Source organism: Eubalaena glacialis, chromosome 1, assembly GCF_028564815.1.
Source record: "Eubalaena glacialis isolate mEubGla1 chromosome 1, mEubGla1.1.hap2.+ XY, whole genome shotgun sequence".
NCBI lineage: Eukaryota > Metazoa > Chordata > Mammalia > Artiodactyla > Balaenidae > Eubalaena > Eubalaena glacialis.
Window position 1 is genome coordinate 221939312 of NC_083716.1, and position 23579 is coordinate 221962890.

A 23579-nucleotide genomic window follows, 5' to 3' on the forward strand; every position below is an offset into this window, starting at 1 on the left:
CTTAGGGCCAGCCATGCCCTCTCCTATTGCTTTCCAATTGTTTCCAAGCAGGGACGACACCTGTCGTTAGGGAAACAGTCTTAAAGAATTCTAGGGGGGTAGTTTCCAAAGCTTCCCTGGTAACATTACAGTCAGGTAAAAAATTCTTCTCTCCACCTCAACTATATCCTTATTGCTATAATTCAAGTTCATCCTTTCTTGTAATATCGTGTATGAAATGTAGAAAAGCATATCCTACAGATGATAAATTTTCATGTTTAAAAGAATGAGCTACCACTCAATCTACTCTCTCAATTAATTAATCCCATTTTCCTTGGATACTTTTTTAAAAACTCTGTTTCCATCCCTTTTAATATTGTCCTGATCTTCCTATGGGCACTAAGGCCCCATGCATCTTTCAAACATGACACCAAAATCCTAAGTGGCCAACTAGTGCTAACTACAATGGAAGGGTGGCCTCACGCTCTCCTACTCTTCTTTTAATTATGCAATCTGGAATTATGTTCATCTTTTTAAATAACCAAACTATGCCAAAAACTATATCACAGTTGGGAGCTCTTACTAGTTAAATCTTTCCGAAAAAAAAGGGGAAATTTTCCCACCTAGGAAGTAGAAGGATACTTTCTAGGAAAGAAGTTCTATTAAATAAAATACTGGAATAGCTGAAGCATCTGACAAAAGGTGTAGCAGGCAAGGTTGGTAAGCAGGGCACCCGGGGGAGGTGGCATTTAGAGGGGCTTTACACCTTGTTGAGGGTTATTAAAGGAATCGCAGGAAATTCTACTTTTCTTTCCTTTCAAGAGCTCCCTGGAAATCCTTCACTAATTTCCTCACAGAGAATGACTTCCTCATTTGTCTTCGCTCAGCGCTTTGTGTATGTCTCCAGAACAGCACTCTCACTTTGGATAATAGATATATGTATACCTAACTGTCTCCCCTTCTCTTCCACGTGCTTCTTGGGGCAGGAATCATGTCGGTTATCACTGTATCCCTAGCACTCACTAAGTACTTACCAATGCTAGTTTCCTACCCCACAGAGTACCTCATACAAGGACCTAAACCCAGCAGTACTCAGTACACACTGGACAAGGACGATGGCATGAACAACAGCCATCCAGCACAACTCCGCTAAGTTGTCAGATGAGTTCAGGATACTGGCATGAAAATTCCTTTTTCTCTTGGCCCAGACATTTACTCTTAAGGTTTGCCTTCTCCTCAAGAGACTCCAGGAAATAGGGCTAGTTTTAAGTTCTAGAAACTCTAATCATTCCTGTTTTCTCCAAGCTAAGGGCCCAAAGGAAGGCTGCAGATACCTCATGAATATTGATGAGCCTCTGCGGTCACATGAATATTAACAACACCCTGTGGCTTTCGGGAACAGCAGCCCAGCTAGAAGGTCTAATATTAACCTTGGCTAGTCCCAAAAGGTGGGAAGAGCATATGCCCATACGACTCCGTGGCGAGTAAAGAGCGAATGGCAGAGTCTAGTTGGGGGTTGGCCCCTATGCAAACGCTGGGCACAAGGGCAGTTAAGAAAGGACTAAACATTGTGCCCATGTCCCTGGCACTGAGGACTCTGTTAACTGCTACCCAGGCAGAAATCCCCAATTCTCAAGCTCTGCAGAAGTAAGGATGCAGAAACTAAGTCCTACTCAATTCAGAGAAGAACTGGTAGGGATACCCTGACCTAGATCAAGAGCTACAGTAGAGGGGTAGGGAAGGTTCAAAGTCAGATGTCATTGGACAAAAACCAGAATCAAATAATAAGGCTCAATTAGGCAACAAAATACACAGTTAGCAGGTCACACATTAACAGTAATGAAAGACCTACAGGCTGTGGAATTTCCAGCCCTACACCTTCTGTGAAACAAGCGGACACAGAGACCAATGACTCGGGTTTAAGAGAAAAAGATGTTCTAACATTGAAGGAGCAAGAGATAAGAGGGATCGGGTTCCTTAAGCACCTACAGATTCTGAACCCAGGAGACACCAGTAAGAATGATGACTGTTACGAAAAATACATAAATAAAGGAAAAGTACCATGAATCGAGTCGACCAAAGAAACCCAGGCACCGCTGGCCCTGGGTCTAAGCTCAAAACCTACTTCTATGGCACATGACAATACTATTAAAAGGAAAGGCAGGTTAAGTGCCCCATGCGAGGATTGGAATTAATGCTAATAATAGGATTCCTGCTGTACTCGCACACCAAAACAGACTTTGCTTAAAACTAGAAAATACCTCTTTACTCCTCTTGCCTGATCCTACCCAAAGGCCTTGACCCCCCAGCTCTGTCTGCACATCTGACCCCGCCCCCTTCGCACACACTCCAGAGGAACAGAGAGGCCTGTGGGCCTAACCCCAGCTGAGGTGGTGGAGGCCACACCTAGGAAGAGGGTGGGGACGGCTCACGGAGCTGTGTTCCGTCACACAATTACCATATTATGTAGCTCTAATAAAAAGAAACACTTGAAGCTTTACTAATGCCATATAATAAAGTATTTATAGAATCTGGGGGGTGGGGTGGGCGGGGAGGGGGAAAGGAATCAGAATTGTTCGCAAGAGCCCTGGCAACAGCACCCCCAGTATTCATCACGCAGCTCAACTTCAAAGGGTCAGCCTGGGCCACCTGGCTGGCTCTCACTAGCCCCGATCAAGGTGGCTCCACTCCCTCTCCAGAACAGTGTGCCTCTGACTTCTTCCTGGTTAACAAAGAAAGAGATGAGAAATTGAAAGGACTGGGAAGGAAGAAGAAGGAATGTCCGCAGAACTGTGTGGAGGCCTGAAAAGGCTGGGGACCAGAGTACAGGGGACGGCAGTTGAAAGAATGAATGGAATGTGAACTCTAAAAGGTTCTATTCTGAGGCTAACCTTCTGCGTCTCACCATCCAACATACCTGACAGTTTCAAAATTTGCCAAAACAGGGTTCCCTGTCATTGCACCCTCCCCTCTGCAGCCCCTCTCACACTCCCCGTGCCGACCCTACACTCCACTTGCAGCCACCAAGAGCGCGGTGCGCTTCACATGTATGACAACCACAGTGTGCCCCCACCCCCACCCCACGCACGGTCCCTACGGCCACAGCGCCTCACACACAGCACGCTCACCACAGCACACTCTCCCCCACGAGCTCTCACTGGCTGCCTGGATCTCCCGGGCACCTTCCCAACTTAAGACACATCCTAGATAAAAACACTTTCTGAGTCTACAACCCTCTTTAACATTTCAAAATTTCCTATTACCCAGAAAATCTCCCCAAAGAGAGAGCAGTGAGGGCTGTGGCATTATTACAGAGGAGACTATAAACAGAACAAATATAGAGCTGCTTTATTACAAGGCAGTGTGGGGTTGGTGGCTGGCTGATTACAGGGACACTCCCCAGAGCTCTCTGCAGTCCCAGACCTCAATAAAGGCCAGACTAGAGTCGCTTTCAACTGAGGGGCAATTGGATCCGGGGGGCCCCTAGAATCTCTTCAGATTCCAGGCCAGGATATGAACCTGCCTTGGTTGAAGATAAGAAGGAAAGCAAACACAATCTAAGAACACCCATGCTTGGCAAAGATCCACCAGACCATCTTCTCAAAGGCAAACACAATTAGTAATGGTTTGGGTTTCTTGACATCAACAGATATCAAACTTCAGATTAAAAAAAAAACAACTATTAAAAATCAAGAGCAAATTGATAGATTTGGAGTCTACACACATCAGGGATGGCGTAGAGTGAGGAGACAGAATGGATTCGAAGACAGAAAGAGAAGCAGCACAGCTTGAGTGACTAAACCAGCCCATATTACGCATAAAATCATAGAAGGAAAGAGTGGGAAATCCACAAGTCTTCTCCTCTGGGCTCTGGGCACACGGCGTCCCTTCCTGGGTGACTCACAGTGGGATCACCTTCACCCCTGCTTCATGTGGTAAGGGCCTCTTTATAAGGAGACACACCGCGAGCCTTCTCCTCCATCGCTGCAAGCCAGGGGGATTGCGTCACTGACCTCCACACACACTCACTCCCTCCTCTTTCCAGCCGGCCACCACACAAGGGATCTTGTCTTGTGGTCCCCGCGATCCTTTCATCTAGGCTCCAAACCCACTGTCACCTTGGCCCTGAATCACTCCCCAGGAGACACTGGGAAAACATTGTTGGACAAAGAGCGTCTGGGTCCTATATGGCTAGAATTTACTGATCCCTGCTGGTGAGAGAACCCGGGCCACGCTCTTCCCTGCCCAAAGGCCAGGGCGCAGGAATAATTTTGAACCTAGCCTTGTGGCCAGCTCTGCCTACAGACTAGGTTTCCGCTGATTTGGGTGATACCAATTCCCTCCAGCTCCCAATAGCTGAAGAATAAACAGGGCTGAGAGGCAACTTTAATGGTTCTAGCTCTGCCTTACTTGTTCAGTGGCTGAGAAATTGTTAGAGCTGGAAGAGGGCTAGCAAGTATCCCACCCAGTTCTGTTCTCATCCCACTTGGCTATCCTGTTCCCAGGGCGGCCCCAAGGGAAACATTTTGGCAGCTGAAAATGTCAGTGTTTCTCAGATCCTTCTCCAAGATAGAGGATTCCCCTCCAACTGTGTCTCAGCTCATTTCTATGTCCCATGGTCCTAACATTTTTCCTTGACCTTCTGTGTGATAATACTCCAGTTTGGTGCTTGGCCGTTTTTTCTATAATTTCAGACCTGTGTTTCAATGGGCAGAGTTAAGAAGAGTTACAGGAATGCTTTTTACTCTCTGAGTATCCTCCCTTCTCAAATGTATTTCATTAGAACAAGAGTCTCTGAGACAGTGTGAGATAGTGGAAAAAGGCTCTGTACTAGAAAGTCAAAGGATGAGGCTCTGGCTTCAACTGCAATTACTTGTGGGACAAGGTCACTTAATTCTCTTTGCCAATCCATCATATCTCCTTATCCTGAAGTGGCACTAGTGGAGTGAAAAATATTTTTATGTAAATTTGTTCTTTCTTTTTAGCCTTTTTAAAAATCTGAGTAGGTGATCAATATATTATGTTGAATTCTCCTCAATGAAACCTGCTCATTTCACCAGATAGTTATGAGAATCAAATTAAATAACAACGGCAAAAATTCTCTGCAGAATACATAGCACCACAAAATTTGCTGGGTACTTACAATGGATGAGACAAGTTAAACAAGACCAATAATATCCCTGCTCTCAGGGGCTTCCCTGGTGGCGCAGTGGTTAAGAATCCGCCTGCCAATGCAGGGGACACGGGTTCGAGCCCTGGTCCGGGAAGATCCCACATGCCGCGGAGCAACTAAGCCTCTGCGCCACTACTACTGAGCCTGCTCTCTAGAGCTCGTGTGCCACAACTACTGAGACCGCGTGCCACAACTAGTGAAGCCTGCGCGCCTAGAGCCCGTGCTCCGCAACAAGAGAAGCCACTGCAATGAGAAGCCTGCACACCACAACGAAGAGTAGCCCCCGCTCACTGCAACCAGAGAAAGCCCGCGCACAGCAACAAAGACCCAACACAGCCAAAAATAAAAATAAAAAATAAATAAATTTATAAAAAAAAAGAAAATATCCCTGCTCTCGGGGAACTTACCATGTAGTGGAAGGAGCCAGAAAAACCAGTAAGTACAATGCAGTGTCGATAGGGCCTATGATAGAACAAATAAAGTAGCACATAAGAAGGGCAACTAGGGAATTCCCTGGTGGTCCAGTGGTTAGGACTCTGTGCTTCCACTGCTGGGGGCCCGGGTTCGATCCCTGGTAGGGGAACCAAGATCCTGCAAGCCATGCAGTGCGGCCTTAAAGAAAAAAAAAGAAGGGCAACTAACCTGAACTCAGAGGGCCAGGGAAAATTCCCTGGAGGAAGTGACATCTTCACTGAAATCCAAACAATAACAGGAGTCAGGTTTTGCTGATGGTTGGCAGGAGGTTTCCAGAGGGAAGAGCACGTGCCCAGGACTAGAGATAAGAGAATAATGGGCTCTAGGAACTGACAGCCGTTCACTGCGACTGAAGTGACGATCTGGGATGGGTTTGGGGGTGTAGAATTGGAAGTGTCGATTTTGGGGTGAGTGTGGCCTAGCAAAAGAGTGGGAGAGGTAAGTAGACGCCAGATCATAAAGGGCCATAATGGTTTTACTAAGGAGTTTGGACTTTATCCTAAGGTCAATAGGGAGCCACCGATCAGTTTTCAGCAGGAACACGTGACCAGATTTACTTTAATCAGGAGCTTCCATCTGGTTTCTTGTCCTTTCTTGAGTATCACCCCCCACTCTCCAATGAGGGCTGTCGGGTAACCCAGGCAATAGTCCACATTTCTAACCCAAGGGCCATTTCTTATCTCTTACTTGAATTCCACCAACTCTGCCAATATTTACTTTTCTCCTCATTCCTAGATCTTTCAACCTGTAGAAACAATTTGGTGGCCTCCTAACAGAAGGCTAAGATAATGCTGCCCAAACACATGATCGATCTGTATAAGAAAGACCTCATAACTGGATGATAATGACAGACTAGCAAATGAACTGTATGAAAAACATCCCCTCCTTTTCTTTCTTTACCTCATTAAGTCACCTAGAGCCACAGTTTAAGGCTTAGAATCAATACCCTAAGGGAAAATCATCATGGTCATTAACTTTATCTCTTGGCCTCACCATTTAACCTTAGAATTGCAGAACATTGGCACTGGGAAAGAAACCTTTAATCCTCTAGTCCAGCCTTCCACCTGAGTGTCAGAGTTCTTTGGCATGACTTGGCAATTGAGATCAGATTATTTCCTACTGCCTGAAATTTCCTTAAGAATTTATTTTTAGATTCATCCCCCATTGAACAGGTTTAGGGTGGGACCTCTATGTCCAGTAGGGAATAGCTCAAACTCACTACATCTTAAGGTTCTAGAAGAATGCTATTCAAAGTGTTATCAACAAACTGGTCCTGGTCCATGGACTCCTTGTTACCAGCCCACACATAAGGTAAGTACAGAAATCAAGTGTAAGCATTTGAAAACTTTTATAGCAACCTGATATTGCCATGACATCCAAACACATGTTCAGAGGACTCATCTCAATGAACAGGGTATAAAACGGTTTGAGTATTATTGGACTTGTCACATGTGGCACCTGCTGCATATGAGTTATGCACAGTAAGACCATGTGTCAGATTACTTTGAAAAGCACTGTTCTAGAAGGTTCCATGGGAAGAGAAGAGGAGAGGTCTTGGGGTAGGAGAGCTAGCTCTCCTCTCCCCCCCCCCCACCCCTTCTGAGTACAAGAGAGCGAATCTGCTGCCGAGGATGAGAACAGGAAGCTGCTCCCACTAAGCCACTGGCTGTGTGGGGTGAAGAGGAGGGCAGGAGTTGGTGGCCAGGTTATCAGGCAATAACAAACTCAGCATCCAAGCACGCGACTTCCAGCAATGCAAGGAGTTTCCTTTGTTTTGGGAAAACAAGAGCTGCAAGAAGCCTCTCCTTGACACGTTCTTGCCTGGCTTCGGGAGGAGCCCAACCACTCCTGACACACAAACAGGACAGTCCTGGCCAGTGAGAGACAAGCCAGTACCCTGACCACAACCCCTGTTTGCTTTTCCTTTTCCACCACTTCCTCAGTTGGAGGGCCACTGTGGGGCCATAGGGAGCTGCCAGCCTAGGTCACCACTCAAGAACTTCACCCCCAATGACCCAGTACCTACTCCATATGACTCTTCCGATGCCCCTTCTACAGCCTACTTTCTCTCCCCAATATGGTACTTTTGGTCTGAGACCAAGGGCATCCTTGCCTAGAGTTGTAGGTAAAGCTAAGCCTCAGAGCACCACTCTGACAAAGGTCATGGTATGCTCTAGCAAACTATGCTATTTTAACTCTAAAACCAAGAAAATCAGCACCTATACAAGTGCCCAAGAAGAACAACATTTGAGCTTTCAACAAAATGTTCTGAACAAGTATTTTTAAGTTATCTGAATAGTCACTTAATTATATTAGGTTCTCAGCTTCAAGAACCCAGTTATCACCAAGACTAACATATATAAAACAATGCACCTCTTCATGATGCAGAATGTTGTCAAAACTAAACTTCTAGTAGCTAGCTAGGGAGTGAGGACCCAAGACCCAAACATCTAACACCACCTGGGAGTCTAGCTCTTGGGGTATAAACAGAGTAAGAGTGTCAACCTCTCAGACTCACAGGAGAGCACCTTCTAAGACCAAAGACTTCAGAATATTTTCTCCAAGAGCACTGAGAAGTAGGGCTGGCAAGTCCTATTTATGACTTCACTATGATCAATCAAGAGCCTTGGGGACCAGGAAACCTTCCTCCCTTTCTGATTAATCAAGGGAGCTTACTCTTTACCCTGCTGGCTCAAGAGTCCAAGTTTCTATGAAGACTCATTTGTCCAGTAAGAGGAGGGGTGTGGCGGCGGGACTCCCCCCACTCCAGGCCTCCTTCATGCCAAAGAAGGAGGAAACAGAATAAGCAAAATAAAATTCATAAAGCGAAGCAGTAATTATGGTGTGGTCAACAAGAGGCTGTCCTCAGGCCCATCATTATGTGGCTAAATTTAACGCCCTGCGCGGCCAGGGGAGCCGTGCGCCCCGGGCACCGTGTGTCCACACAGACGCCAGCTTCGCCACCTTCACCCGCTCGACAGCCGCCAGGGCTGCCAGAAAGCAGGTCACAATTTTTTTTATAGTCTGTTTACCAAGATGCTGTTTTTACTGCGAGGTTTCTCTCATTTTATCTCTTTTTCCCTTTTCCCCAAACAGACTGGCCTGTATTTTCTGTCCTGGTTTTTTTTTTTTTTTTTTCTCCCTCTCTCAGTACTATTTTCAGAACTCTAATTTTATATGGTATGTCCCTTTTTTTTTTTTTTTTTTTTTTGGTAAATATTTGCCATGACTAAGCCAGGCACATCCAGTTTAAAAGGCTCCGTCCCACAAAACATCGGGTCTTTAATGATATGCATCTCATTAGCCTTCCCCATGAAAGGGGGTATAGAAAAAAAAACAACTTACAGACTCTCTCACTTTTTATATCTAGAGAGACCTATATTTATATATGAGGACAAGTTGGAAACTGACATTCTGAGCCTCGATATGAGGTTAGTACAATGGCCATTTGATTCAAGAGAGAGGAGCTATTGGTCTGTGTGTCAGTTGATTGCTAGTTGATCCAGGCGGTTCTGACCAGATCAGTACAGCCAGAAACAATGCTCGAACTTCTGAGATATCAGGGCTCACTAGATCAGGGGAACAAAACTCCGGGAAGTTCTCTGACACTAAATTTTCTAAAATGGAACAAAGAGAGTCAAAGGGGCACCAATATTTCCCTCCTCCACCAGTGGATGAAGTCAAAGAAAAGAAAGCTATGAGTTAAGAGAGCGCTGAGAGAGACCCCCTTCCAGTTAGAACTTCATACCTCCCTTCACCAAAGGGCTTCTCCAGCTGGGCAAAGCCCCAAAATTGATGGGAGGACTTCTTACTGTACATGTTAGGTTTGATGAAAGGGGCCACGTGTACATTTACTGCACTGAACAAAAGGCACAGCATCCAATACCCACTCTCCGAGGACCGATCTGTGATGCGTTTAAAATCACCTTGATCCTCCAAGAGGGAGTCAGATGAGCCCCTACTATTGACAGTTTTCAATAAGAAATGTTGGGGGAGGGAAATAGATACATGGATTGAGAGACCCTGAGTGGCTGCCGAAGCAGCATCTCATGGGGAGTCTCTACTTTGTTGGCATCACCAAAGGTCCAGAGTCTTTAACTTGGTTTTCATTGGTTAGTTTAGGGATAATCAGACTCTAGAGGATTAACTGATGCTAACTAAAATCATAAGAGACCAATTTAGAAATTAAAGTACCAATTTATTAGTTTACAAGGTGAGGGCTATACTATTCCAGTGACTGATATATCTTCAGCTGATTTTTCCTGGGACGCTGAATAAACACTGAGAGTGCTACTTGCTAAACACAGAAAAAAGGCAAACACAGCAAATGACTTTATGTGATAGTTCATATACACTGCGGAAAAAACTAGCCATTCATCCTCATTCTACTCTAGCATTGCTTTGGCACTGTGCTAGACAAATTAACCAATTGTTACTCCTTGGCTTTTCTTTTCCTAAATTCTATACAACTCTGCTCCTCTGTTAGTGCATCTCCTCAGACCTCATGAATTAACTATATAACAGTTTTTCTCAAATTGCTTGTAAGAGCCAAGAGGTGTGCAAGATGAAGAGTTGGAAGAAAGGGATATGGGGTAAGAAATGAGGCGGTACTTGGGGCAGAGTTCTCTAGCCATGGACCACTTCCCTATCTCAAAATGAAGTTACGAGATAGTTACGAGTCTCCCTACTGCTCATAGATGGGTCTCAGTCTTGCCTCCTGCCCACAGAAAGTTCCAGGTGTAGCTGTGTAACATGTGGCAAGGCAATGGGAAATGATGGAAGAACACTGGGCTGGAAGTTCAGAGCCCTGGGTCCTGGTGCCAAATTCTGGGTCCTGGTGCCAAAATCTACCACTGTTTTTCTACATAAGAGTTCTTTTACCTTTGTAGGCCCTGATTTCCTCATAAGTAGAACAAAGAGGCTTGATACATCCTTAGATTGATAAAGTCCCTTCCAGCTCTTAAAATTCTATGGCTCTAATCTTCTGAACAAGATATCTGAGATGCCATAATTTCCTTCTTAAGGTACTAGCCTAGGCCCTTGAGATCTATAACCTCATCTCATAAGCAATATATTTACAAACAGTTGGGTGGATTACTTCTGTAGGTAGCTAATCTCATCCACTTTATATTGATTCTTATTTATCTCAGTATCAGAGGTGACCCCAAATTGGGGGGATATTCTGCTTGAGACTTGCATCTCCTTAGGTACCCACTAAATTCAGCAGTTTCACTCTGCTCTTCCCCGGCTGCCGGGTACTGCAGAAAACTAAATGCTAAGATGCTCATTGACTATTCCTTCTTTACACCGAGCAGTATCATCATCCTTGTCTCAAAGCTCCTCTTCATTCCTAGCTTCACTCACACCAAGTTGGAAGGAGTTCTTTGGAATAAAGATTCGAAGAAGACAATGTACAGCATCAGAACTTAGGCTTAGGTTTCAAGGGTAAGAGTAACAGATGCCAAAGAGCTTTTGAAGGATTCCCTCAAACCACCACACTTAGGGAGAGCCTCTCAGATTGTATAAATGAATAAAATCCCTAGATGTGTCTTTCCTTCAGCAGCTATTCACCGTACAAAATCCCTCTAAACCTGTAGCTCAAGATTCACCTCTTCCAGAAGTACCTTACCCAAACTAGCCTGGTGTGAACCCCAGATCCCATCCAAATGAATCTATTTCTTCCTCCTCTCAGACAACATGTATTTTATGTATTTAGAATATTCTTTGCATATGTGTAAACATGGTCTAATCTCTCTCTTCAAAAGTCCATCTTTCAAGGGCAGAAACCATGTTTTAACTTCTCAGTATGACTCCACGATGTTTAATATTTCACTGGTACTTAATAAGTACTGTCCACACAGAGTTTAAATTTCCAAATAAAAAAACAAATAGACCAAAGATCTCCCACACAGAATGAAAAAAATGCTTCCTGAGACTCCGGGGCAATTTCCCCTTTGGCAATTCCCTTATGGGAGATAACAAGGATGCCCACGAATCTGCTGTCTTGTTCCCTAAACACTGGACAGCTGAGCTGCCAACCTACAGGACTCAGACTCCCTCTCATGTTTCACTGTGGCTCATAATCCAAAACAGGTTTCACCCGCAAGCGAAGGCCATCATAAGAGACCACTTTAGGTATAAGGCTATATAAAGTCAATAGATCAGGCAAAGCTTAAAGGTAAGTCGTTGGATACTTTTGTTTTCTCTCTTCCTTTCTATAACCAGAGACATTTACCAATGTGAGAAACTTCTCCAATGCCAAGACCTTTGAGCTACAAGCACTCATTATTGTGTACCTCCTACTACAGTGCGCTGCAGTAGGTTCAGAAGAGGAAACAAAATGAGCAAGACAGTTTTGCCCTGATGGAATTTATCACCTAACAGGGGCGATAAGTACAGAAATTCTTATATACAAGGCCAAAGTGATAAGAGACACAGGAAAGATACAAAGCGTTGTGGGATCTCAGAAGAGGGAAAGAATATAGCTTATACCTTGACTTCTGTCCGTTTCACTATTTCTAGCATAACAGAAGCGTCATGGAACCATCTGATTCTCTTTTTAAGTAAGGAGAATTAAATGCCCTTGGAAAGAACTGCAAAATTCCTGGATGAAAAGGCTACATCCCCTGGGGAAAGAAGAGGGAAATAGGCAGAAATCAAGTCATCTATCTTCAAAATATCGCCTGTGCCTTCATGCCACCCACAAATCCCAGAGGAAGGCCTATCCCCTCGCTTTGCTCCACTCCGTAGGTCCTTGCTTTCACACTGTCATTTTCCCTTCACCACCGTAAGTTTCTCCTTCTCCAGTGGCTTCTTTGTTTTCAAACACATATGTGTCTTCTCTTCTTTAAAGGGGAGTTTTGCTGGGCCACTTCTAGCTCTCCTAGCTAGCTCTCATTTCCTTTTCATTGTGAAACTTCCCAATGAGAGTTCTACACTTATTGCCTCCATTGCCTTATCAATCGACCCTTCTTTAGCTGCCTACAATCTGCTGATATTGCCCAAGATTCCGAACTGCCTGATGATCTTTCCTCGGGCAGTCAGTCTAGTCTCTATCCAGCACGTGGCACGGTGGATGACCCTCCCTGGTGATGGGAAGAGCATGGGATTTGAATAGAGACAAATTCTGTGACCTGAAGTGACCCGAAGCAAATTACCTAGCCCTTGAGCCACTGCTTCTTTATCTTTAAAATGAGGATAATATCACCAACCTCATAGGTTTGTTGTAAGGATTAAAAGTTATAACTTAACTGAAGCACCTACTGCTGTATCTAACACACGCGCAGTATGTACTTGATAACTGCTAGTTCCCCTTTCTTAGCTAATTTACTCCTCTATCCAGATTCTCTTCCTATCTCACGTTTCCTTCACTGGCTCCTACTACCTTCCAATTATGATTGTTCCCCAAATCTCAATCATTGGACTTCTGTTCTTTTCTCCATGCTGTTCCCAGCAAAAGATGCTTCCATTCTCATGCCTTCAAATGCTGCTCCTTTGTAGAACATTCCCAATTCTATTTCTAGAGGTCCTTTTTCAACCTAAGCTTCAATCCTATTTTTTTAACTCTTTCCTGAACATTCCCACTTGTATGTCCTATAATCAATTTAAATCCAACATGTATTGAAAAAGATTTTCATCTTATGTTTTTAAATTAACTCTAATTATATATAAGGCATTGTTTGTTTGTTTTTTTTAATAAGCTGAGGCATCGTTAAGTGGTCATACTGGAATGAATGAGCTTTTATGAAACCCTTCCTCTACTAGGGGATGACGAGGGAGACTCAACTGTGTGAATTGTGGCAAAATGTTCCAGAGGTATGTGAAGCTTATAGGTTAGACCTAAAAGGACTCGATATTTGCCAGAAATAAGGTATCAGTTATCACTGCCTCACTACTCAATTCTCAACTAAGTGTATTTCTCAGACCAGAGATTGAAACCAAATGAGAGACTAACAGTGGATTCGGTGAAGCTAAACAGAAAAAAAGAAAAATAGTTTTCATTTTAGAAGAGTTGGTAACTTCCTTTGAATGAAATAAGGTGCACAGCCCCTGCGGCAGTGTCTGTTAAACTGTGTTAGCCAATCTGGGTCTAGATGTATCTAGACATGCAGGATTTAGTTTTCCACAGGCCCCTACAAACTCTGTTGTCTTTTATCCAGCCGGATACATGTTTCTGTTATATACCTACCCCCTGTAGTCATCTGAGTTTGTAATACCTGGTTTTGAGTGTTTTAGGATAAGAGAATTTAAATGTGATAAAGCCCTTTACTACTGGGATTCTCAGAATCAGAAAGCCCAAGTTTTGGAAATGAGTAATTTTAACCCATTTGTATTTTCTATATTGATTTCCTTTTTGTTTTCCCACAGATTTTTGGTGGTTTTTTTCCCCTCAGATTTTTAATAAATTTTCTTTTGAAAGTATAAGCCCTTATAGAGCTTTGTAAAAGGAAAATAAAGAAAGAAGCCTTTTTATACATTCTTGGGGCAAAAAGAGAGAAGTGGTGACCCCTGGTAGCAGGGCTCAGTGGTGACTACAGGAATCCCAGTGAGAAAACCCCAAAGAGAAGGCAAAATTCAGAAGAAATATGGTTGAGAAACATGTGCAGCCATCCCTTCCTCCCTGGAGATTTTCATTCCAGACCTCAAATACTGGTGGACTTGTGTTTTAAATAAGGAAAACCATTCCTTTATATGCCCAAGATTAGATTTAATTGAGCCCCACCCATGATTTTTCCAGTCTGTCAATGGCACCACTATTCTTCAGATCACATAGGCAAAGCACTGACAGCCTAATCTTCCTAAAAGATCACTTTCATATGTCACTTCTCCAGTCAAAACTTCCAATGGTTTCCCACTCTCTATAACAGTAATTAACTGCAAGAAGGAAGCGCCCCATCTCCCTCCTAGGAGACGTGCCCCTGTTTGAAAATCACTGCATGTAATGATAGATGTTAATAACTGGACTGAAACGGGCAAATAAATGGATTACAGGCAGAAAAGAGCTAAAAAACATTTACCTTCAGAACAAAGCACCAATCTTCCAGGCCAGCATTTAAGGCCTCCCCACAACCTAGCCTCAAGTTATTATCTTGCTAGCTTTATTTTCTACTAATCCTCACCCACCCTTCTTCTTATTTTACATCCTTTGCCCATGTGTTTCTCACCTAAAATGCCTTCCACATAGTTCCCTAGCAAAATCTGAAAGAAATACTAAAGTCCAGTTCAAGTAATGCCTTTTACAGGAAGCTTTTTCCAATCACTCCACTACTGTGGCCCCTGTAGCCATTCATTAAGTACGGCAAGCTCTTTGATGGCAATATTGCCATTTATGCTCATAATACATATGCACAATACTGAATACTGTAAGGATGAACTAGCTGCAAGTCTCTCGAGATCAGAGAACTGACACACACAATCGTATGGAGGATGTTCTCATGCATCTAGACTTATCCTTCTTTATGATGCCCATGAAGGAAACTGAAAAAACATCCTCTGAATGCTATGTCTTCCTCTACACATTGAAAAACAGATATATGGCAGAGGAGCAGCCCTTCCAGTCTTGGAAGTAGAGCCCAGAGAGAAGAAAGACTGAGGAAGGAAGAAACTTAATAACTTACTTTGGGCTCTGTGACTAATGTTCTTTCCAGGATTTTGTCAGGTTCTTATTCCTTTGGTTTTTGACATATTTAATTTCTTAACTGGCTCTAAAAAAAGAGGTTCTAGGATCTTTCAGTAATAAAAGATTCAAGGTTTATACTTCATCGCAAAATTGGGACTGTCTCCCAGTAAACTAAGTGTCAAAGAAACAAGGCAGGTAGTAGAATGGCAATCTGACAGTGATCTTCTCCTTAGGCTACTCATCTGTTTACAGTAGGGCTGTCTAAGTCTCAGGCTACCAACAGGTGATGGTTTCATGGCCTATTCATAAGACAGTAAAAATAAGGAAGAATGGGAAGATATGACTCCTTCATCCATCAACAAATACTTCGTGAGCGCCAACTATGTGTGGAGGCACTGCTCTAGGCACTTTGGATAAACCAGCACGCAAAACACACATCCTTGTCCTCATTGAGTTTATACATTCGGGCAGGGGGAAGACAGGCCATAAACCATAAGCATAATAAAATAAGTAAATTTGACGGTAATATGGAAGATAAGTGCTATGGCGAAAAAATAAAAAGCAGAGCATGGTAAAGTGAAGTGGGAGTGCCAGGTGCAGAGGGGCAGGGATGTGGCTTACAATCTTAAATAGGATAAGTAGGGTAAACCTACTGAGAAGGTGACATCTGAACAAAGACATGATTGTAGTCCATGTAGATATGCCAGCACATTTCTTGACATGCCTCCCCTTAAGAGGTGGAGCTTAATTACCCTTTCCTGGAGTGTGGCCTGGACTTAGTGACTCACTCCTAACGAAGAGAATATAACAAGACAGTGATAAGGTGTCACTTCTGAGATTAAGTTATAAAGAGACTGCAGCTCCCATCTTGATCTTGGTCTTGGTCTCTCAGCCTCTCGGATTATTGGCTCTGGAGGAAGCCAGGGCCGTGTCACGTGAGCGGCCTTATGGAGAGGCCAGGTAGCAATGAAATGGCACCTCCTGCCAACAGTCACATGAGAGAGCTTGGAAGTGAATTCTCCAGCCCCTTATGATGACTGCCTTTCCAGCCGAGATCCTGACTTGCGGTTTCAAGGGAAACTCTGAGCCAGAATCATCCAGCTAGCCGCATCTAGATTCCCGACCTTCAAAACCATGTGAGATAATAAATGTTTATTGTTTTAAGCCACTAAGTTTTGGAGTAATCTGTTATACAGCAATAGATAACTAATACAGACAGAAAAGAAGGGAGGGATTTCGCCATACAAATATCTGAAGAAAGAGCATTCCAGGCAGAGGGAATAGGCAGTGTAAAGGCCTAAAGGAGGTGATGCTTAGAGTATTAGAAAACCAGCAAGAGGACAGTGTGGCTGCAGTGGAGTGGGAGTTGGGGGAGAGGGAGGAGATGAGGTCAGAAAGGTAATAAGATCCAGATCATGTAGGATTTTGTAGGCCATCATAAGGTCTTTGGGTTTTACTCTATAAATGAAATGTGAAGCCAGCTTTGAGCGGGAGAGTATCACGATGTGATCTGTGTTTTAAAAAGATCACTTTGTTGGTAATGGGCCCAGAAGGGAGGAGAAGTAGCAACAGGGATACTAATAAAGAGGTTAATGCAAAAATGCGGGTAAGAGACGATGGTGGCTCAGCCAAGAGTGGTAGCAGCAGAGGTGAAATTACAGGTGTACTTTGAAGGTAGAGCCAAGAGGCTGATAAACTGGATGTAGGATGTGAAAGGACAGAAGTCAAGGATGACTCCAAGATGTATGGCCCTAGCAAGTAAATGGATGAAGTTTCCATCAACATGGGAGGGGGTTTTTAGAAAAGCAAATTTGGGGGGTTAGGATTAGGAGTTCAGTTCTGGACATGTTGAATTTGAGATGCCATTAGACTTCTATGTAAAAATGTTGAGGAGGCAGTCTGAAGTTAGGGGCAAGGTCTAGAATGAAGATTAAACTTGGGATTCATCAACAAGATGATATTTAAAGCCATGGGACTAGATGAGATCACTAAACGAGTGAAAAAAGATCAGAGCATCACGGACTGAGTCCTAAGGCACGCCAACATTAGGAGTTAAGGGAGAAGAACCAGCAAAAGATTCTGAGAAGGAACAACCAATGAGACGGGGAGAAACAGGAGAGTATTGTTCTGTGGAAGCCATGTTAAGAAAGTATATTGAGGAGAAGGAACTGACAAGCATTATAAAGTTTAAACCTAAATGGGAAAGGATTAGCCAACCTGATTGTCCTGTCTCCCTACCCTTCTTTTCATTTCCACATCCTCTCTGATGTCAAATTCTACAGCAGTGATAAGTACAGGGGGCTGTGGGGATAGCAGGGTAGTGTACGTATCCCTGGAGGAAGGAGAGCAGACTGAGAAAAGGAAAAACTGTCATGGAAGACTCACAAAAGGGATGACACCAGTGCAGAGTTGGGAAAATTGAACAGGAGTTTGCCATGAGGACAAGAGAATACCAGGCAAATGGATCACGAGACGTACGGGCAGGAAGCTGTCAATACTTGAACATGATGAAAGGGTGGGGTGCTACTGGGGAGTGACAGAAGGTCAGGCTGAAGAGGTCAGCAGGACCAAATCATGAACCATCTTGTGTGGCGTGCAAGGAGTTTGAACTTTACCCTGCAGGCTGTTGGGAACCACTTAAGGACTTTAAGCAAGAGAGTGACATCATCATGTTCCTGTTTTAAAGAGATCACTCTGACATAACTGCAAGTTCAACTGGAGGAAAATAAGTATTGACTGGTAGACAAGTTAGGAGGCTGTGGCATAGTCAAACCAGCAACGGGGTGGGGAATGGCGAATCTAAGGCAATGGAAGCCGGAATAGAGAAGAAGAGCAGATTCAAAAAACGGTTAATAAGTTAGGCTCTGGAAGTAAGGACAAAGAGAAGAGGGGATAACTCCCAAGTGTCTAGCTTAGAAAACTGAATGGATAATGGTACAATTCCCCAAGATAAGGAATATAGAAGAGAACTGGGTTTGGGGGGAGTAGATGATTAATTTTGGACACGTTTAGGGTATTGCATTTGGGACATCCAGGTGGGAATGTCAAATATGCAGAAAGAAATATGGGCCTGAAACATAGTGGAGATATAAAACTGGTACTCAGGGCTGTACTACTGATAGCTGGAACTGGGTTCTGGATGAGATCACCCAGAGAGAAAGAGGGTGAAGGGTGGGAGGATGGAGGACCCAATCCTGGGTAACACTAACATTTGAGGGTAGGGAAAGGATGGAGAGCCAGCCAAGGAAACCAAGTAGAAGCTGTCTGTGAACTTAACAGGATAGCAATTTTCAGGTTAAAGAACTCTGCATCTTCCCCAGGTGTCTTTGATATAAGCTCTAGCTTCATAAGAACAGCAATGAATATCTTCATAGCTTGAAGTCTCTGCTCTAGAATCAGGCTGCAACCAGACAGGGGATGAAAATACTAACTAAAACTAGACAGGACACAAAGGCCATGGCTACATTTAGGATGCTGAGTCAAATCAATGTTAACTATAGTTGTAGAACTATAACTATATAATAGAAATTGGTTAAGATATTACACGGAACAGATTCTTTAAGTCTTACAAGGCATTCAGAAAGCAGTAACAGGAGTGACTGCTATGCTGAATATTCTCCTCTGAAGATAGAGAAGGAGAGAACTGCAAAAATCTCTATCTCTGCTAAGGTCTCCCTCCCCGAGGAAGCCAACTTCACGCAACTGCCCAGGTTTCGGTGTCCAGGGCTGATTCCCAGCCAGGGGTTGCCAGCTGCAGAGGGCGGGGCTCTATTTTGGGCTGCCTGCTGTCCCTGAGCCCAGCCGCGTCTGGTTTGAGCAGCATGCAGCCCCAGTGACTCACACACCCATGCAAACCGCCTGTGGCTCGTGGCATGGCCTCGGAATGCCAGCCTTAGGCCAGCTCCCTCCTCACCCCATTACACTGGGATAAATAAATAAAGAGCACGCCAGCAGCCGTACAGCCTGATGGCAACCAGATGAAGAGAGGGAGGCATGGACGCGGCCAGGGGAAGGAACTCCCTCCAGTGGACCCTGCTGAGCGTAGGCCATGCCAGCCCACTCATCCTAAACTTCCTCTTTAACACTGTTCATACTGGCATGTAGTAATAGCCCCCAATTCCTTGACTGGTCTTCTATTCCTAGCCCCTAGTCCTAGGAAATGCTCTACATGGGGATGTTGCCTTCTGTGAGAACAGGGCCAGCCCTGACTTGAATGGGCACTGCCAGGAATCCCCTTCTAGTTAGGCCACCATTGATTGGTCCCCTTGGGCTCCCTGGAAATGAAAATCAGGCTCCTAAGGGGAGAGGAAAAACAAAAGGACTAAATGTGGAGAAGTAACCCCTGTTCGATCCTTAAATATTCTTCCTGGCCTTAGTATCCTAGAAACCTCCCATCCTACTGCCTCCTGTGCCCTATCTCAATGGCCTCTAGTCCTAACGAGAAGTAGGAAAAACAGACCCCAGACACTGACCGCATGGCCCTCTGACATCAGCCCTGGCCCCCCTGCACCTTCATCCCGAGCTCTCTGTCCCTGGTTTGTTTATCTTCCTATGTTGCTTATTTTGATGGCACATTCTTTCAGCTCAGTCTTGGGTGACCCCGTGACCCTTCTGTGTCCTGTTTGTAGGACCCCAGGCAAGCAGAGTAACTGAAAAGATGCACTGGCCGTAAGAAATGCTGCAGTCCCGGTAGGAAACCTTTCAGTTCTAGCAGTTCTGCAGGACATTCCGACGACAGGGCAGTGATCCCAGAGGTCACAAGAATTCTACATTATCCTAGCCCTCGACTCTCCTCTTATTTGTGTGTACGACCAGTAAAAGTAGGAAAACAAAATAGGGATAATCCTAGACTATGAGTCAAGAAGTGTGGATGGTCCTAAACATACAGCTACCACCATATGACCTTAGGCGAGTCACTTAACCTCTCTGAGGCCCAATTTCTTAATCTATGAAATGGAAAGCTACAACTATCTATCGTCCAGATCCTTTCCAGATATAATAAAATTCTACAAGTCTATGCAGTTTGGACGTGATCCACCCAGAACCTAGAGGACCAGAGTTCTTGAAGTAGTTGGTTTCAAACACCAATCCCCTTCCTGGGCTAGCACCTGTATTCCGTATGCTTTCTCATTCAGTTCTGCAGTGTTCCTCCACCCCAATAGCATGAAAGAAATGAGACTTCAATTCTACAAATGAGAAAATAGAGGCTCTGAGAGAAGTGATTTATCCAAAGCAGCAAAATAAATCAGGAGAATAACTGAAGATCCCAAGTATGGGTCTAACAAGCAACACTATATCCACAGCCCACACCACCACAATTTTCATAAAATCCCTCCAGTGTAGGTTTATCAACATATTCACCCACAAACTCGTTGAGAACCTATTACTTCTAAGCACTATGTTTGGTGCTGGGAACATAGAAACACATTCAACGTGGTCCTTGCCCTCAAAGGGTCCACAGATCAATAGAAAAAGACATAGTCTTGCAGACATACAAACAGCATCATGACAAAGTTATAACTAGTAAAATAGAGGCATGAACCAAGGCACTATAGTAGCAGGAAAGAAGGATTATCTTTACAAGGACAGTCCGGAAAGGTCTCCCAAAGACGCTGAAGCTGACACTTGAAAGATTAATAGAAGTTTACAAGGTAGATAAGACCAGGGCACCGGGCATTCTAGATAAAGGAACAATGTGTGCAAAGACACAAAGGCTAGAGAAAACAGCATTTTTGGTAATTCAAAGCCATTCTGCATGGCTGAAGCATAAAATACACAGAGAAAAATGTTGAGAAACCAAGCTGGATACGTATGCAGGCACTAGATCAGGAAGGGACCTCCCTGCTGAGCTAAGAATAAGCCTCTCATTGTTTGACTAAGGGACTGAGGTAGGGAACTAGTATGCCATCCCAGCCTACATTAACCTCCTTAATACCCGAACCTATCTGAGAGAAAAATGGGGGAAGCTATCTGAGAGAAAAATGGCCTAGGAAATCTCTCTCTGTCACAAGTTTAGGTTTAATGATCTCTCTTTCCCCATGAAGACCTGAAACCTATTCTGCTTCAGGACTTAGCAACACATGCTTTCCTTCTGCTCCAGAATTACAACTGCTTCAGTAGATGGACTGAGCGCTCAACTCACATGTTTTGTTCTCACTGTTAAGACCTCAAGCATCATGAGGCTACTGCTCAGTCAACGGACAAAGGCAGAACAGAAGGTTCCAAATCACCTGCTTTTTGCTCAGCCCTGTGAAAAGCACTAATTTCAGGTTCAAAAGAAGTAGGAGTCCCAGTCCCTGTCCACAACAAGCTTACAAATTAGCCTAGAAGACAAGACAGAAATATAAATAATCTATACATAACACAATATTCTAACAGCATTATTTACTTATACAATAAAGTACCAACCTGGGTAACATGTATAACTAGAAAATAGTGCAATAATACTAGGGTACTAACTGTACAACCAACAAGTCTCAGAAGAGTTAGAGAAAAGGATCAATATTGACTGGTATTATCAAAGGTCACTATTATTAATATTACCCCTGCTTGGCATTTAATAGATGTTTCTTTTGGCCAAGCTCAATCCTTAGAAGGGAAACCTAGGCAGGAGCTTCTGACAGGCCACAATTATCTACTCCCCATTCATTCCTTTGCCAGTCCCCTTGTATAAACACTGTGATTTTCCACGGCCTACTGTGCCCACAAGACAGTCCCCAAATGGTAGCCCTGTGCTTTTCACCTTCCTCTACTGCGGGATGTCGAAGGGGCTCAGACAAGTAATAATGACTAGCCCCCCGCTCCACAATCCAGAGCTGGGATCAGATCTCAGCAAGCAAAAATTTAGCAACTGGTCAACCAAGGTTTCCAAGAGAATTCCAAACAAAATCCCTAGGTACTTTAGCAGAGATGTTTTACAAATGTTAATCAGCTCACTTTTGCCTTTTACATCTTTCCCCCTACTTCTCGCCATCATCCCCAGGTACATCTTAAGCTTTATCAGACTTTCTATAGGTAACTTTTCCACAGAAAGGGCTCTCCAACGATGCAAGCAAACCTAACACCCAAAACGCAAGTCACCACTCAGGCACCTGGAAAGAGGAAGTAAAGCAAAGCTGTACAAGGAGAAAGGAAATAACAAATACTCTACCTCTACCATAAATTGTTCCAAGAAGGAATTCTCTTCAAATGGCTCTGTCTTCAACCGATCTGTAACAAGAAGGGAGGCAGAAAAGAAATATGAGTCTTAGAATGAGTTTCCTACCTGTGAGATGGAAAGGGAACAGAGCCCAGGACTTCTTGGGAAAGAGGATAAAGATGCAACACCCAGAGACACCTAGTCCAGTGGGAGAAGAGGAGGAGGAAAGGGTGATTAGCAATAAATGACAGGTTCAGTGGCGGCATGTGCTCTAGAAGGTTTTCCCACCACAAAGACAGGTGAAATTGAATTTTTATTCTGAAGTTGGAGCTATGCAGCTTCCTAAAGTCCCAAGTCATTTTTCCCTCATGCAATTTTATATAGCTGTTGGCCCTTTCCAGAGTCTTTCCTTGCCATTGCCTAGGGCATGTCTGGACTCAGTTACAGCTTCTATTGGATACTTGGGCCCCAGCCAGGTACTTGAGGCAAAAGAAGTGTCATCTAATCTCCAGTCCTGGTCAGCACCCAGCACCCACCCTCTGGAAAGCACCTCCCTAATGCAAATGAGTCTCCCCCTTTGCTAAGGCTCTTCGACTGTCTGTACCACTCCCGACCCAACTCCTCAAAGAATGTCCTCTCACCTCGGCTCAGCGTAGCCCCACTCTCCTGGTAGTCCTGGATCTCTAGATCTTTCATACGAAGCAATGTTGCTAGGTCCCTCACCTGGCACTGCAATGCCAGACTCATGCCCATCAGAGGACGAATCAAATGTTGGGAGACCTTCCATGGAAGAGATATAAATTAGCCAACAGATAAACATAAAGTACTCCCTAACAGTGTATAAGGTACCAGGAAAAAATACTGAAAAACAAATGTTTTCACAGGAACTTGTATTTTCATAGTCAAGCAACCCATTTACATGAATGTAAACACAAATATAATAATTAAATAAGTATATGAAAGAGGTTCAAGGATTTTCTTTGTGGCACAGATAAAAGGATGGGAAGAATAAAGGAGAACACGTATGAATAGATAACCTAGAGTTGTGATTTAAAGAGAAGGATGTGATACAGGTGATAAGAGGTAAGTGTGGACTCAACTCTCAGCAAAAACTGAGAGATGAAAGCAGAAGATCCAAGTAACCTCCAAGAAAGTAGGTGCAACTATAACAGAGTATGCTAGCTGGAGTGTAATAG

The 23579-nt window shown here is 44.0% G+C and overlaps 1 protein-coding gene across 2 annotated transcripts in view; it reads right to left on the reverse strand.

Annotated features, from left to right (window-relative positions):
- Positions 1–23579, reverse strand: part of NHEJ1 (non-homologous end joining factor 1) — a 74635-nt gene that overhangs the window by 40234 nt on the left and 10822 nt on the right. For both annotated transcript variants that reach the window (XR_009700622.1, XM_061187564.1), the window contains exons 4-5: positions 23025–23163; positions 22396–22454 (exon numbers count right to left, since the gene is read on the reverse strand). Coding sequence is in view for 1 of the 2 variants with exons in the window: in XM_061187564.1 (XP_061043547.1) it covers positions 22396–22454; positions 23025–23163 (198 nt within the window). In the remaining variant the exon portion in view is untranslated. The remainder of the gene's footprint in view (positions 1–22395; positions 22455–23024; positions 23164–23579) is intronic.